At 44.7% G+C, this 13,412-nt stretch overlaps 5 protein-coding genes across 7 annotated transcripts; 2 read left to right on the forward strand and 3 right to left on the reverse strand.

The window, feature by feature from the left end:
* Positions 1-52: 52 nt before the first annotated feature.
* On the reverse strand, positions 53-880 carry LOC138125820 (uncharacterized). The gene is made up of 5 exons (XM_069041358.1): positions 745-880; positions 450-688; positions 366-390; positions 273-311; positions 53-228 (listed from the first exon to the last, which is right to left on the reverse strand). The coding sequence occupies exons 1-5, from the start codon at positions 841-843 to the stop codon at positions 100-102; spliced, it is 531 nt and encodes a 176-aa protein (XP_068897459.1). The 5' UTR covers positions 844-880; the 3' UTR covers positions 53-99.
* A 679-nt stretch (positions 881-1,559) lies between these two features.
* On the forward strand, positions 1,560-8,532 carry mfrn (mitoferrin). Its single transcript, XM_069041331.1, has 4 exons — positions 1,560-1,696; positions 1,805-2,024; positions 6,796-6,852; positions 6,903-8,532. The coding sequence occupies exons 1-4, from the start codon at positions 1,580-1,582 to the stop codon at positions 7,580-7,582; spliced, it is 1,074 nt and encodes a 357-aa protein (XP_068897432.1). The 5' UTR covers positions 1,560-1,579; the 3' UTR covers positions 7,583-8,532.
* Positions 8,533-8,629: 97 nt separating this feature from the next.
* LOC138125787 (uncharacterized) lies at positions 8,630-10,525 on the forward strand. Of its 2 annotated transcripts, XM_069041297.1 has the most exons (8): positions 8,630-8,839; positions 8,886-9,163; positions 9,211-9,235; positions 9,282-9,377; positions 9,424-9,791; positions 9,834-10,021; positions 10,068-10,322; positions 10,368-10,525. In XM_069041297.1, exons 1-8 carry the CDS (start codon positions 8,630-8,632, stop codon positions 10,496-10,498), a joined length of 1,551 nt encoding a protein of 516 aa, XP_068897398.1. In that variant the 3' UTR covers positions 10,499-10,525. The 2 variants fall into 2 exon arrangements, with proteins under 2 accessions (XP_068897398.1, XP_068897397.1); XM_069041296.1 differs by having other exon boundaries at positions 10,068-10,525.
* On the reverse strand, positions 10,522-11,875 carry LOC138125805 (sideroflexin-1-3-like). The gene is made up of 5 exons (XM_069041333.1): positions 11,563-11,875; positions 11,083-11,517; positions 10,911-11,038; positions 10,680-10,864; positions 10,522-10,630 (listed from the first exon to the last, which is right to left on the reverse strand). Exons 1-5 carry the CDS (start codon positions 11,727-11,729, stop codon positions 10,568-10,570), a joined length of 978 nt encoding a protein of 325 aa, XP_068897434.1. The 5' UTR covers positions 11,730-11,875; the 3' UTR covers positions 10,522-10,567.
* Positions 11,829-13,341, reverse strand: LOC138125806 (sideroflexin-1-3-like). 2 transcript variants are annotated; one of them, XM_069041335.1, is made up of 6 exons: positions 12,940-13,341; positions 12,552-12,865; positions 12,421-12,506; positions 12,252-12,379; positions 12,020-12,204; positions 11,829-11,970 (listed from the first exon to the last, which is right to left on the reverse strand). In XM_069041335.1, the coding sequence occupies exons 1-6, from the start codon at positions 12,965-12,967 to the stop codon at positions 11,905-11,907; spliced, it is 807 nt and encodes a 268-aa protein (XP_068897436.1). In that variant the 5' UTR covers positions 12,968-13,341; the 3' UTR covers positions 11,829-11,904. The 2 variants fall into 2 exon arrangements, with proteins under 2 accessions (XP_068897436.1, XP_068897435.1); XM_069041334.1 differs by having other exon boundaries at positions 12,552-12,900.
* Between the last annotated feature and the right edge of the window lie 71 nt (positions 13,342-13,412).

Raw genomic sequence — 13,412 nt, forward strand, 5'->3', positions numbered from 1 at the left:
AAAGTGCATACACCGATAAGATTAGATAGGCAAATAATTATCTAAACACACGTTCCGATTTTTTGCATTCATTTATTCCGCAACAGAGAATCTAAAAAATTATTCTCCTATTACATTAGTCGTGGGGAAGAGGCCGTTAAAGAGCCAAAACCAGATCATTTTATGTGCTTCTGACACAATCTCACACGCTTGAATCTCTTTGTCTTCGTCACCGATTTTAGTTTCACCCTGAAAAAACAATATACACCTAAAAAATTAATATTCAAACAAACCTTTTCCTTGACTGTTGCTTCCTCATTTTGAACTTTCGTCTACAAAAGAGATCACGATTACAAGAATTTATTACAAACGGATAACACAAATACCCTTTGAATTTCTTTGGAAGCGCTCCTGAAAATCCCCCAAACAAAATCAATGAAAACCCCAGTCACAAAAAGTACAAAACTCACTTCGGTTTATGTGACGGCTTGTCCTTGTTGGGATTGACGTAGATCTCTCTCATTCTTTTCGCCGAATGCCTGTCTCGCGTGGACGGCGTCTGTTCTTTAGCTCTCTTGTTTTTCTGTTCAAGGTCACGTTTGACATCTCTTCTCCCTACCGTCGTTGGTGATGGGACTTGACATTTCACGTTAACAATTTTGTAACGGTCAGCAGCCGGCGTCCTCGACGGTTTAGTAAACACCTTCCTCTGCAAGGGCATCTTCAGAACGGTTAACACATTTCGTGACATTTTTCCCCACTGACCTGCATGGTGTTGGTCCGTCCTTGGACATGTTGCGGCTGGTGCAACCGATCGGAAGTCTTTTTTTGGAATTTTCGGTTTGATAAAGGAACACGGGACATTTTGAACTTGTATGGCCTAAAGGAAAAAACTTGACAGTTGACAAATTACCGAACGAAATTAGGTAATTCATTTGTTCCGTTGCCGGACCTTGTGCCGCGGCGAACGCGCCGCCACTGGTTTGACATTACGTAACAGTCGGCGCTGCTGCTATTAATAAACCCAGTTGCAACTTGCCAAGTGGGTAATTGGGGGGCCGCGATTGAGTCGGGGGACCTTTACGATGTCACCTCCTGAAGCCGGAACTGGTAGAAAAAGGTATTTCCCACCGCGAAAAGCGCGCGCTCGTGGGCACCACATGACAAAGGCAGAGGGTGGGGGGCGGCGTTGCCACGTCTGGGCAAATGCTTCAATGTCAAACGATTGAAATGTCGACCAGCTCCGGAGAATAATCGAGTCAGTCACATGTGAGCCCCAAAACCGGTGGGTCGGAGGCGTTTTGAATCTTTTGAGGCGAAGGCGCCAGTGCTTGTTTTTCTAAAGCCGGTTAAGTTTGTCGAAAAGCTGTGCATCAAGGTGGCCGTGCTGGTAGAATTGTCGTCGTCAACGTGGCAGCACCGTCCCGATCTGTCAAGTTTCTCTTTCTTTTACTTTCGAGCGTGGTGTCATCTTGTGTGAACAAAATTCCTGTGTGACCACTTCTGCAACGCGAAATCTCGCCACCACCAAGTTGTCATCCCGAATTTCGACGCCCCAACCACGGATCACCTCCAAAGCCCGACCACCTCGCGGTCTATTATGAATTTTGAGGATTATGAGTCGCTCCCAACCAACAATGTTGTTACGCATATGACCGCCGGAGCCATAGCCGGAGTAATGGAGCATTGCGTAATGTACCCTCTCGATTCGGTCAAAGTAAGTCGATTTCGTAACCGCATCCACTTGTGCCAACCCCAGGCGATGTCACGTTTTAAGGTTAAGTCGGCGCTTTTAGGTTATGTCGAATTTTTCGATTTTTCACAGACGCGGATGCAGTCGCTGACGACGACGGGCCGCGAGGGTATCGTCGAGACCTTCCTCCGGATGGTGCGGCACGAGGGCGTCTTCAGGCCGGTCAGGGGCATGTCGGCGATGGTCGTGGGGGCTGGACCCTCGCACGCGCTCTACTTCAGCAGTTACGAGTATCTCAAGAATGCGATGATCAAGAGCACCACGACGTCCAGATACCACACGGCCATCTACGGTAAGGGCCCAAACCCGCGTTGTTTGTCTCAAGGATAAAGAAATCTGTCTCAACACAATCAGGCGATAGATTATAAAGAAACAAACATGCAGGGCTTTATCTTGTTTGCCGAAGAAACCTACTTTGAGTTATTTATTACGCCGACACTTGCACAGGAAACCGTTTTCAATGCCCACATTTTGCATCCAATAACAATAGTCAAGGTCACTTTTTTCCTCTTTTTTTCCAAACTTAATTTCCCTAATTGTTGCCCGCAAAACGCGTGTCATGATGACATTTATGTAATCGTTTTAGATTTATCATTGTCGCAGATTTACCAGTCTCACGATGATAATTACCTTGCCAGTTTTGTTTAAAACACAATTAACAATGTTATCACGGTCTCATCGCCAGGATTTTCCAAAACTTTCGATTCTCTTATCACAAATGGTGATCGTTCTTAGTCTCGACCGCGACCTTGAAATTCATTTTTCCTGCGGTGAGCTGCCAAACAAGCGTCTTTGCTTGATCGATCGCTCGTGTACGCCTCACATTTGATTTGCTAAATTCAGTCAGTCGCGGTTATGATAATCGCCCATTCTTTGCTAATATTCCCCCATAAATAATGTATGGACAGGTATTTACTACGGTAAGCGCTAGACTCACCAATGATTTCGATTATTTTACAGTCACTCCGATTAATTTATTGCCGCAATTATATGTACAATTTTCATTGCGCCCCATAAATATCATCAGGTCGTCGGATGACCGTTTTTTTTTTATGATCCCCAATTCGCGTTTCTTTCGGGTTCCAGTTGTCATCATGCCACGGGGCCGCATGCTTGTCGATGATAAGCGTTTTTATCGGCCAGCTCTCGTGAGTTGACACAATTATGTAAAGTCTAGATATTGTCTTTTCCCGGCGATAACGAATTGCAAGTTGTTTTTTGTAGAGCGACTCTGACGCAGAAATGGTGAGGACCATTGATAAGCCACGTTAATTGTGCCACGGGACAATTTCTTTTATCTTTATTGTGGTCAAATGGATGTAATTGAGTTTTTGTTGCACATAAAGCTTGTTTATTTGTATTGGCGGTCATGATTGGGAGACAGTTGTAAACAGCTTTGGCACATATTCGGTCGAGAGTCGGTCAGAGTTTTCCTTGTGGCGCTGATACCACCAGATTATTTGTAAACTAATTAGCGGCGAGCACGTTTGTTTACTCGACGAAATTCTGAATGGATGGGAATTATGTTAAGTAACCCAAAAAGTGTGAAATTTTTGTATTGATGCGTTATGCACCGGAGCGCATAAATACAAAATACCTACATATTTGTATTTTACGAGGAATATCTTCAAGAGTAAAAATAATGTTGATTTCGTTACGCACGTCGAAAGCGTGGGATTTATTAAAAATAAAACGATGAAAGCAATTTGTAAAGTGTCATTTAGAAATGAATCAACCTGCGCGAAAATTACAAACTCATTTATTGGAACTGGAGCTTCGAAGGGGAAAGATCCAGTTAAAGCAAAAGAGAAAAAACGAGGGTTTAAGAGATCTGGAAACTAAGAAATGAATGAATTGAAAATGATGCGTCTCAGTGTAATATTTGAGCATGGGATTCCTCAAGGAGTCACTGTGGGTCACTTTATATTTGTAGTTGAAGGAAGAAATATTGAAAATTTCCATTTTTTATTTCGAAATTTGGTTGAATTTCTGTTTGAGGAAAGAAAAACGCGTGGTTGAGATTTTATCCTGAGTAATTTGTGATAAGATTTATTTTATTTAAAAAATCACAAAATGTTTTCGATTTGCTTGAAAATTGAGTCAAAATGTAATTTTATTCACATTGTTTCCATCATCCATTTTTTTTTTTTTTTTGAGCAAATCATTCCATTTGGTGCTTCTTTCCAGATATTTTTGGTAATAAATCCGATTGTGCCTTAGTTTTTTCGAGGACACCTTGGAAAACGATTTCCTCAAAATCACCACCGAAATAAATTGTTCAGAAATTCCCAACGAGAATAAAATAAATGGTTTATAAAACGCAACCTAGTAACGGCAAGCGTGCTCACTCTGATATTTTAAATTGAGAAAGTTGAATCTAGGTTTCTTTTTTTTTTAAGATGAAAAGACAGTAGTCGAAAAAAATTGTCTGTATATCTGGGATAAAGTGTAATTTCGTTTAGTAAACGTATTTTGTATTTTTCTAACATTTTTTAGCTCACTTCGCTAATTACCTCATTTATGTAACAAACTTAATAAAATACACTGACCGGCACAAAAAACGGCTCACTTTGGCGTTGAGTTTATTTACGAAATACAAAATAATTATGTACAAAAAGGTTTTAGCTACCATATCATACTTTTTGAGTGAAATAACAAAATGAGAATAAAAAAAACACGATGAACTACGACCAAAACGACTGTCCAGCAGTTTTCTCTCATAACCCCACTTTTTTCTGACACTTACAGACACACTAAAAACAAAAGTCGGCGATGTTGTCGGATGTATTTTCGAGGTAGAATGCACTGTTGGTGGATTTTTGATTTTGAAACAGATTATACATAATTTTTTAGAAAAAAATTTATGTTATGAAAAATTGCTAAATTTGAACAGCATTTTGAATTAGTATCTCGTATTGTCAAATTAAATTTTTTAACACGTAAATCAACCGACAAAAACACAACATGGAAGTAGCGCAAATTTTCTAATTTATTTAAACAAAACAATTCGGTTGCCATGGTGACCATAGCACTCCCGATCATTGAAAATATCCCAATTTAACTATAATAAAGAAAAATAAGCACAAATATAATTTCAAGATCATTTATTAAAGAAATCATGAGTCGTTTTTTGTGCCGGTCAGTGTATGTATTTTAAATTTTTTTTTTTTATATCAGCAACATTATTCATCGATGCAAATTTATAAATGTCATTTAGATAATGAGAAAAAACGGAAGTTAAATATTGTGTATTATCAGCGTCGATATTCGAGTCTCTTTGGAAAGGGTTAAACGTGACAACACCGTAACAGTGGATTGGCAACTGTGCACAGAAACGTCATATGCACATCTGGGTTAGTTTCTGATTACGTTATTTTGTTATATTTTTCATTTTCATCGTCTTCAAATGAGAGGAACGAAAACAAAGAGACACCTTTCAACGTGATTCTGGTGTAGAAAATTTAGGGTTCGTTTCACTTGTTCAACTGGTTTCAACGTTGCCACACTTCCACGGTCCGTCAATTCATGCAGCGTGTGAAAAGCGAAATTTTCACAAACTAATTAATTTTTCTAAGAACTGATTAAATTAAGCAAAATCTTTCACGCATGTGTAAACATGTTGCCACAAGGTAGTACGGTTGGCTAAAAAAAAAACGGGAACTGTCAGAAAAAGTTCTGTCAGATTTTATTAAATTTTTTATATAGTCGTTTTCAATGACATCCGTGCTGTCAGTGTTATTTTTAATATGTTGGCGCAGACTGTACACACAAATTCATTATTCAGAGTATATAAGCAAATCCTAAAAAAATGTCAAACAAGAAGTTGAGGTTATGGTAAAAGAAAAATTTATATTTCGTGAAACATCGGCAACAAACAAGAACCCAATCTTCAACATGGAGTAAAACATGGTTAAACTAAGTCATCCTCGGAATCCGAATCAGACTACATATTTTCTTTGATTTGTCGAAAATGATAGATCATAATTTGAATTTATCAATTTGCCGCGTCAAGTAAATTGCCAAATTAAAAATTACTAAATTGAAAGAGCAACATACTGTAGTATTGACAGCACGGATGTCATTGAAAACGACTATAGTTTGAAACGGCCTTTTAGAATTTAGGTTAAAAAAAACTGCACTTATGTGTCAGAAATACTACTGTCAAACTGACATAAATTGACAAATTAAATTTTCAGTTCACATTAGATCAAATTTTATTTCCCGTTTTTTTTTGAAGCCAACAGTAGTAATAATGCGGTTGTTTCATTGACCGTCTTTCGTCTAACTCTAAAAGAAGAAAAAATGCGCTCATAGGATTTTCCTAAAGTTGCGGTGAAGAAGATTTTAAAATTTGTCTCATGTCGTAGAAATCAATGAACGGAATTCCAGGAAATGCGAAACCGTTACAGGTGCAGTTTTTGGTCAAGAAAGGATTTAGAGAATCGCATTTCAAAGATTTACATCTCGGACCTGAAAGTGACGTCAAACAGAAATCTCGTTCCCGGAAATAGTACTTTCGTGCTTTTGACATATCCGCGTTACCAACTTGAAGACTTCTGCCATGTCCTCTCTTTTCCCTAAACTAATTTTTAACCAGTTCAAGTCACTCTTGGTAAAACTATTAATAAAGAGATTCAGATGACAACATGTTTTCATGTTGTTTGATTATAAAATATTTTTTTGATTACGATTACGATCGAATCGTCTTATGAGAGTTGTTGCAACACGGATAAAATACATTTTCACAAATTGAAAAAAATGCACGATACATCAATATCAGTAATTACTAATTATATAATCATATTTTGTGTAAAAAAACATGATGCGATAATAATTACAAAATTACCACTTCTTCGACCAATCATTATGACATGTAATTTTCATTATTCGAAGCAATATTATCAAGGTTTCTATATTTATCGGAGATAAACAACATAATCTATCGTCTGGTGCACCACAGGCCATTGGCACTGCTTTTTTTTTCACCAATCTTCGATCTTGGCAAGACAAAACTCGGATTGGAATGTATTAAATTTTTTGTTTATAAAAGAATTTGTTTTTAGGCGCGTCGGGTTGCATATCCACCCTCCTACACGACGGCATAATGAACCCCGCAGAAGGTAACCCCACCGTCACCCCTGTCGTTCTCGTCCTAACCTTATGTTTGCAGTGGTAAAACAACGCATGCAGATGGTCAATTCCCCTTACAAATCCGCCGTCACTTGTGTCGTCAACATCTACAGGCTGGAGGGCCTGCGCGCCTTCTACCGCTCGTACACCACCCAGCTGACTATGAACGTGCCATTCCAAAGCATCCACTTCATGGTGTACGAGGTGGCCCAGAAGATAACCAACAAAGAGGCGGTGTACAACCCGCCGGCGCACATGGTGAGCGGCGCTCTGGCGGGCGCGGTGGCCGCCGCCGTGACCACCCCGCTCGACGTCTGCAAGACGCTGCTCAACACGCAACAGCAAGGCTCCACCCAAGGCCTGGTCGAGGCCGTGAAGAAGGTGTACAGGTTCGGCGGGCCGATGGGGTATTTCCGGGGGCTGCAAGCGAGGGTGATGTACCAGATGCCGGCGACGGCGATCTGCTGGTCCACGTACGAGTTCTTCAAGTATCTGTTGGGACGGTCGGGGGAGGTGCGGTTGGTGAACACGACGACGGTGCTGGCCGAGGCGGAGCCGCCCAAGAACGAGAGCGTGGAGAAGATCAACCTGAAGCCGAGGGAGTTGCCGGCGATGTCGGGGGCGGGGATCTACGGCTCGATCTCGTTCAACACGATGCACTCGGACACCGGATACACGAACAGGAGGAAAGACTCGATCCTCGATATCGTCCATACTTAGTGTGCGTTGATTTGTCGATGATTTCCATACGTAAGTATTAGAACCACCGGTCACCGAGCATCATGGTTTTCTGATTTGTCGTGTATATTGTAAACGAGGCGGCGTTGCAGCTTACCGAAGTGCTCTTGTGTTTGGCAGTGATCGATTTGTGACGTACTAAAAATTATTTTCTTTCTGGTAAGCTGAGAATGCACGATTTTGACAATACAAAGCACACTTACTAGTGTTAGTAGTTAAATAGGGACTACGTTCGATATTTCAGTATCCATCGGCTGCAAGGCGACCATCGCCGAACTCACATTTCAAAAGTAAAACACACCTCACGACTTGTCGAAATTCTATTTTTTTATCGAATATTATTTGCGATTGCGAGCAATAACGGGAATATCGGACCCAGTTATGGAGGAAACCATGTCAAACCGACTCGTAAAAAGTTGTATTTATTTTTATTCGACCCGAAAACGGGTGACTCGGATGATAGAAATACTTCCACTGATTATTATAAATATGGCGTTTCAATTGTGACTCGACAGAGTAGAAAAAGTTCAGTTACAGCGTTCAGTTCTGTTCCGTTTCTGCGTTCTTGTGGTTCGGGGAGAAACAGGAATTAATAGACACTCGAGGAGGGCGCGACTTGCGTCGCGACGCGGCGGAATTTTTGCTCTTGTATTGCCGTCACGAAGACGCTGTTTAGACTGTGATAAAGTCCTTATCAACTATTTTTTGTACGTATGATATTGACTTCGTTCAGATGGGAGTACTATCATATTTTATATATGTTATGTAATAGAAGGCTCTACGTTTTGCAACAGAGATTATGTCTTCTAGTATTGTGATAAGCGACCTTGTCACCGTTACGTTAGATTATTTTAGTTTTGTGTCATATTGTTTTTTTCCAAAAAAGAAAATTTGTAAAAAGAATGTTTAAATATAATAAATGTTACACGAAGGAGGCTGTTTTATTTATTTCACCAATATCGAGTAGGTGCGTCTGTCAAAATTTGACATTTCTCCGACTAGACCAAAACCCAAAATCGAAAAATCAAAATGTCCCGTATTCCTGCTACCGTAACAAGAAAGGTCGAGCGGACCACGACCTCAACGAGGAGGTTCAACCCGCAAGCCAACTCCACGGCGATAAATCCGCGCGTGACCACCGCCAGCACTAGCAGCATCAGCCTTTCGAGGGTGTCGAGAGGATCGGCAGCGGACAGGACGAGAATAGGAACGGCGCGTCCCAGCCAAGCGCCGCCACCTGTAAGTACGCCGCAACCCGCTCAGAATCCGCCTAATCGAGTCGCAGGGACCGTCGAACTTGCAAAAAAAAGTCTTCAAACAAGCGCTCGCCAAGACGACGCAGCAGCCCGGTAAGAAGGTTCGCAGCACTGGAGCGAACAAAAAGCTGGTGACGGCGCCGCTGGTCACGACCAAGAGGGGGAAAGAGTGCGTGGTGCAGCAGCTGTCGATGGAGACGACCGTGCAGAGGACCCCCATGGGCGAGTACATCGGAAAGAGCATGATCGGCGTCGACGTGGATGGGGCGGGGGTGGCGCGCCAGCTCGAAATCACCTCCCAACAGATGTGAGTCGCGTAATCTGACACTTCTTGTCTTATCGTGACTGTTTCAGAGACCCGACTCACGCAACGGAATCGGTACCGCCCCCCACTAGTTTTACCCCCACTAATTGCACCTTTGCAGGCTGGAGTCAACGAGACCGTCTCGGTCACCAGCAGCCTGTCGATCACTACCGGCGGCAAGCAGCTGAAGAAGTCGTTCAAGAAGAGGGTCGTCAAGGTACTAGTACCGAATCGGAGTGGCCCCACTTATCGGTCCGTTTCAGTCGAAGAAGTTGGCCGATCAGGCGAACATCAACCGGCACCACGTCAACCGCCTGGTCCGCGAAGAAACCGAGGATGTGGAGAACACATTGAAGATGGTACCGCCCGATCTGGTGTCGCCCTCCGTCGAGAGGTACCCCGTCAAGAAGAAGTTGCAGAGTTTGCGTCTGAACGCCGAGCCGATGAGTCTCTTGGCGCAGTCCGTGATCCATCCGGTTCCGACAGCTGACGAGGTCGAAGCCGAGGCCCCGCCGGAAGTGGTGGCGGAGGTGATCGACGCGGTGGAGAAAGGGGCGACGCCCGACTCGGCCCCCAACCAGATCTTCAACAGTTTGTTTCCCGAGGTGCAGGAGCCCAGGATCGGTGTCAGGTAACGTGGTGCGGCAGCGAGTGGTACTACGTGTAAATGTAGTGCTGTAGCGCCGGGACCCCTCGAGGATATGGTGGTACCGACGGCGCACGCGCCCAAGTTGGTCGAAGAGATCTTGACCGACGAAATGGAGGAGTTGCTCAAGATCGAGGTGCAAAACAAACAAGAACTGCCCAAGGATGATATCGCCACCGACAATAACATCACCGCTGCGGAGCGATCCCCACGAGGTACCGCTTCGCGTACGGTTTCGGGTGTTTCACGGCCGCTTTGTAGGTGAGAACAAGACGCCGATGCTCCTCGAAAGCGAGATTCCCCCGTGGGAGGAGGCCACCATTCAGAAACTCGCGGCTCTTGTGGGGGGCGACCCCATAGAGAACCTAGACGCTAGTGACGTGACGGGATTGGAAAGTCCCGAAGACATCAATCACGAATTGTCGAAAGGCATCGACTACTTTATCGACGCGGACGTGGTACCGTTCCAAACCAAAGTACAAATCCGGGGGTCGAAATTGCCCAAGTGGTTCCCGGGTATGTGTCTGGCGTTCTGTTGCTTGTTTTTCATGCGTTTTTCAGGATACATGTCCACTTTCCCACATTTACCCGAATTGGTGAAAATCTCGAGGAGTCCGAGTGAAGTGTTGCACTCGGCCTGGAAAGCCGTGCAGCCAAAGATTTTCCCAGAAGATTCGCTTTTAATTGTTTAACGCAACCAATAAAGCATCCCCGATTTAGTTTGTGTGATTTATTGTACTTTCTACAAGTTTCTAGAGGGGTTAGGCTTTGTTGTAGTAGACGTATTTGGGGGGGCGGTCGTAGAATTTCTTGCAGAGACCCTCCTGCGACAAAAACTGGTGTAAAAACGATAAAATCGATGCGACAACGCACCCTTAGTTCTGGTTCTAGGTGTTTGTAAGACATCGGGGCTTTCTCTCGTACGAAAGCGCACGCCAGGGGGCTCAGTAACAAGAGACAGAGACCAGCGATACCCACGTGGGCGGGGAAGTTCAACCAAGGGTACCTGCACAGAGTTCCTCTCCCCTCCAAGTAATTCATCACGAGCGGGGTCACCACTACAACGGGGGGTTAAAACTCGGACTTACTCTGACGTGTACCCACCCATCGGAGGCACAGCGTACAGTATGTTGTACAACACGGCGTCGCTGATCCCCGCTTGCGCCGCCTTCTTCGAATAACCTAGCTTGGCGTTGCAGTCGTCATAAATCGGAGTCCCGTTCTTGAGCACCCTGCAAGACTTTAAAACCCCACCTCAAATCTGCAAAATACTCACTGTGCCTTAAGTAGTGGAACGCTGACGCAATGGGCCGCCGCCACCGCGGCCAAAGGTACGAACCGCCCCACCAGCGGGGGCGAGTTTCGCAGCAGGCGATTCAAAGCGAGCGCCGTGCCGATGGCGGTGCCCGTCGCCAGGGCGTACGACGTCATGAGTTGTTGGTCGGTGGGGGCGACTTCGCCGCCTCTGTTGGCGTAACCGACGAAAGCGTTGTAGGTTTGGTTGAGCCACTGCCAGACGACCACCCCAGGGGTGGACTTGTAGTAGGCCATCATCCCTCCAGCGAGCACAGCGTTCACGGGGAGTTGCGCCGCGGGTCTCGCGAGCACCGGGATGGGTTCGCCCGTCTCGGCGTTGTAACTCGAGTCGTACAGAGACTTGGCTCTCCACAAATCCTCCTCGGTGACATCTTTCGGGAGGGGTTCTCCGCATCTGTAAACTGCGGATGCAAGAGTGGAGCGACAGTGGGGGACTCACTTGTATTTGATGTACAAGCAGCGATTCTCCTCGAGTTCGTCGCCGCCGACGAACAGGTTGCAAGGATTGGCGAGTTGGAAGTAGCGACGCGCGCGCCCCCAATACGTGTCTTGGTCGTACGGAGATTCGTCTAGATTTATTTTGCCCTTTTTATTCTTACTGCACATTTTTCGATTGGTTCAGACGCTGAAATTTTAAATGGAAGCGATTTTGGATGTAAACATAATGACTTGAAACGGTTATACTGAAGCACAATCGTAACATTTGAATTGACAGTGACAGTGACAAATACAAATGACAGCAAGCTGCTTGATTTAGTACTCAAATCACACAAAATTTATTTTAAAGGCCTTTATTGTAATACACGTATTCGGGGGGCTTCCCGGCGAACTTTTTCTCGATGCTCTCCTGCAACGAGTCAAATAATTAACAAAAATTCAAATAATCGAATACTTGCTCTCAGCTCCGGCTCCAATTTGCTGACTGCAATCTGGGCTTTCTGTTTGAAGAAAGCGCAAGCGAGTGGGGTCGCAAATGTTAGACAAATACCAACAGTGATGACGTTGACTGGGAGATTGATCCAGGGGTACTTACGCAAGATGCCCCTCTTGTCTAGTTGGTCCATTAAAATGGGGGTCAACCCTGGAAGCCAACTGTCAAAATTTGTGACGTTTCTTCTGTCAACTCACCCATAGAGGGTACCGGCATGAAAATCCTGCTCACGATGACCTGAAGAATCCCGGACCGAGCCGCCACCGTCGAGTTCCCCAACCTGTTGTTTTTGTCGTCGAAAACTGGAGTCCCATTCTGAAGCTCTCTTAAATAAGGTAAAAACAAACCTGTTCTTTGTACACTTACTGCAGCCTCATCATCGGGATGTTGATGAAATTGGAGACGGCGATCGCCATCAGAGGCACCCACCGTCCGATCAGCGGCGGCGCATTCTTCAAGAACACGTTATCGATGGTCGCGTCATCTCAAAAACTCACCCTGAGTGCGTGATTGAGTCCCAGCGCCGTCACCACAGCCCCCGTCGTGGCCAACACGTACGACGTAACCAACTCCTTGTTGGTGAAGGTGGCGTCGCCGCTCCTGTTCGTGTGATTGACGACGGCGTTGAACGACTGATTCAGCCACTGCCAGAAGACCACGCCTGCGGGGGACTTGTAGAAGGCCATCATGCCCCCAGTCACGATCATGTTTCCAGGGACTTGAAACGACATCCGCCCCAGAACGAACATCTTCTCGCCGGTGTCGGGGTGGTAGGCCGAGTCGTAGAGGACTTTGGCGCGCCAGAGGTCCTCTTCGGTGGTGCCGGGGGGCAAGGGCAGTTTCAGTCTAAGGAGGCGGTAACGGAGTTGACCTTGTCGTGTTTACCTGTATCTGGTGACGAGACAGTGAGCATCTTCGAGACGTTTGCTGCTGACGAAGGCGTTCAAGGGGTTGGCGGTTTTGTAGAAGTGTTTGGCGCGACCGATGAAGGTGTCCTGGTCGTAGCGGGGTTTGTCGATGTCGATGGTGATGGGGACGTCTTTTCCCATTGCAGCCGGTTGACAGTAACGTCAATAATTGACAGCTGAAGAAAAGGACAAGTTGCAAAGAAAAACAAAACAGCAGAAAGAAGAAATTAGAGAAGAAGAGATAGAAAATTGCGAAACCACTAAGAAGAATCGAAAAAAGTGATAAAGAATCTCAGTTGTAGATTAAAAGTGAAAACAACAAAGAATAAAAAATCAAACTAGCTCACGTCAAAATAAAACCAGTTTTTGTGTACCTACTTGAATAAAGTAGTAAAAGTGAAGGAAGAAGGTGAAACTTATTTAAAGAGAAGAAGAATAAATAAGTAGTGA

The sequence above is a fragment of the Tenebrio molitor genome, chromosome 3 (assembly GCF_963966145.1).
Source record: "Tenebrio molitor chromosome 3, icTenMoli1.1, whole genome shotgun sequence".
NCBI classification, from domain to species: domain Eukaryota; kingdom Metazoa; phylum Arthropoda; class Insecta; order Coleoptera; family Tenebrionidae; genus Tenebrio; species Tenebrio molitor.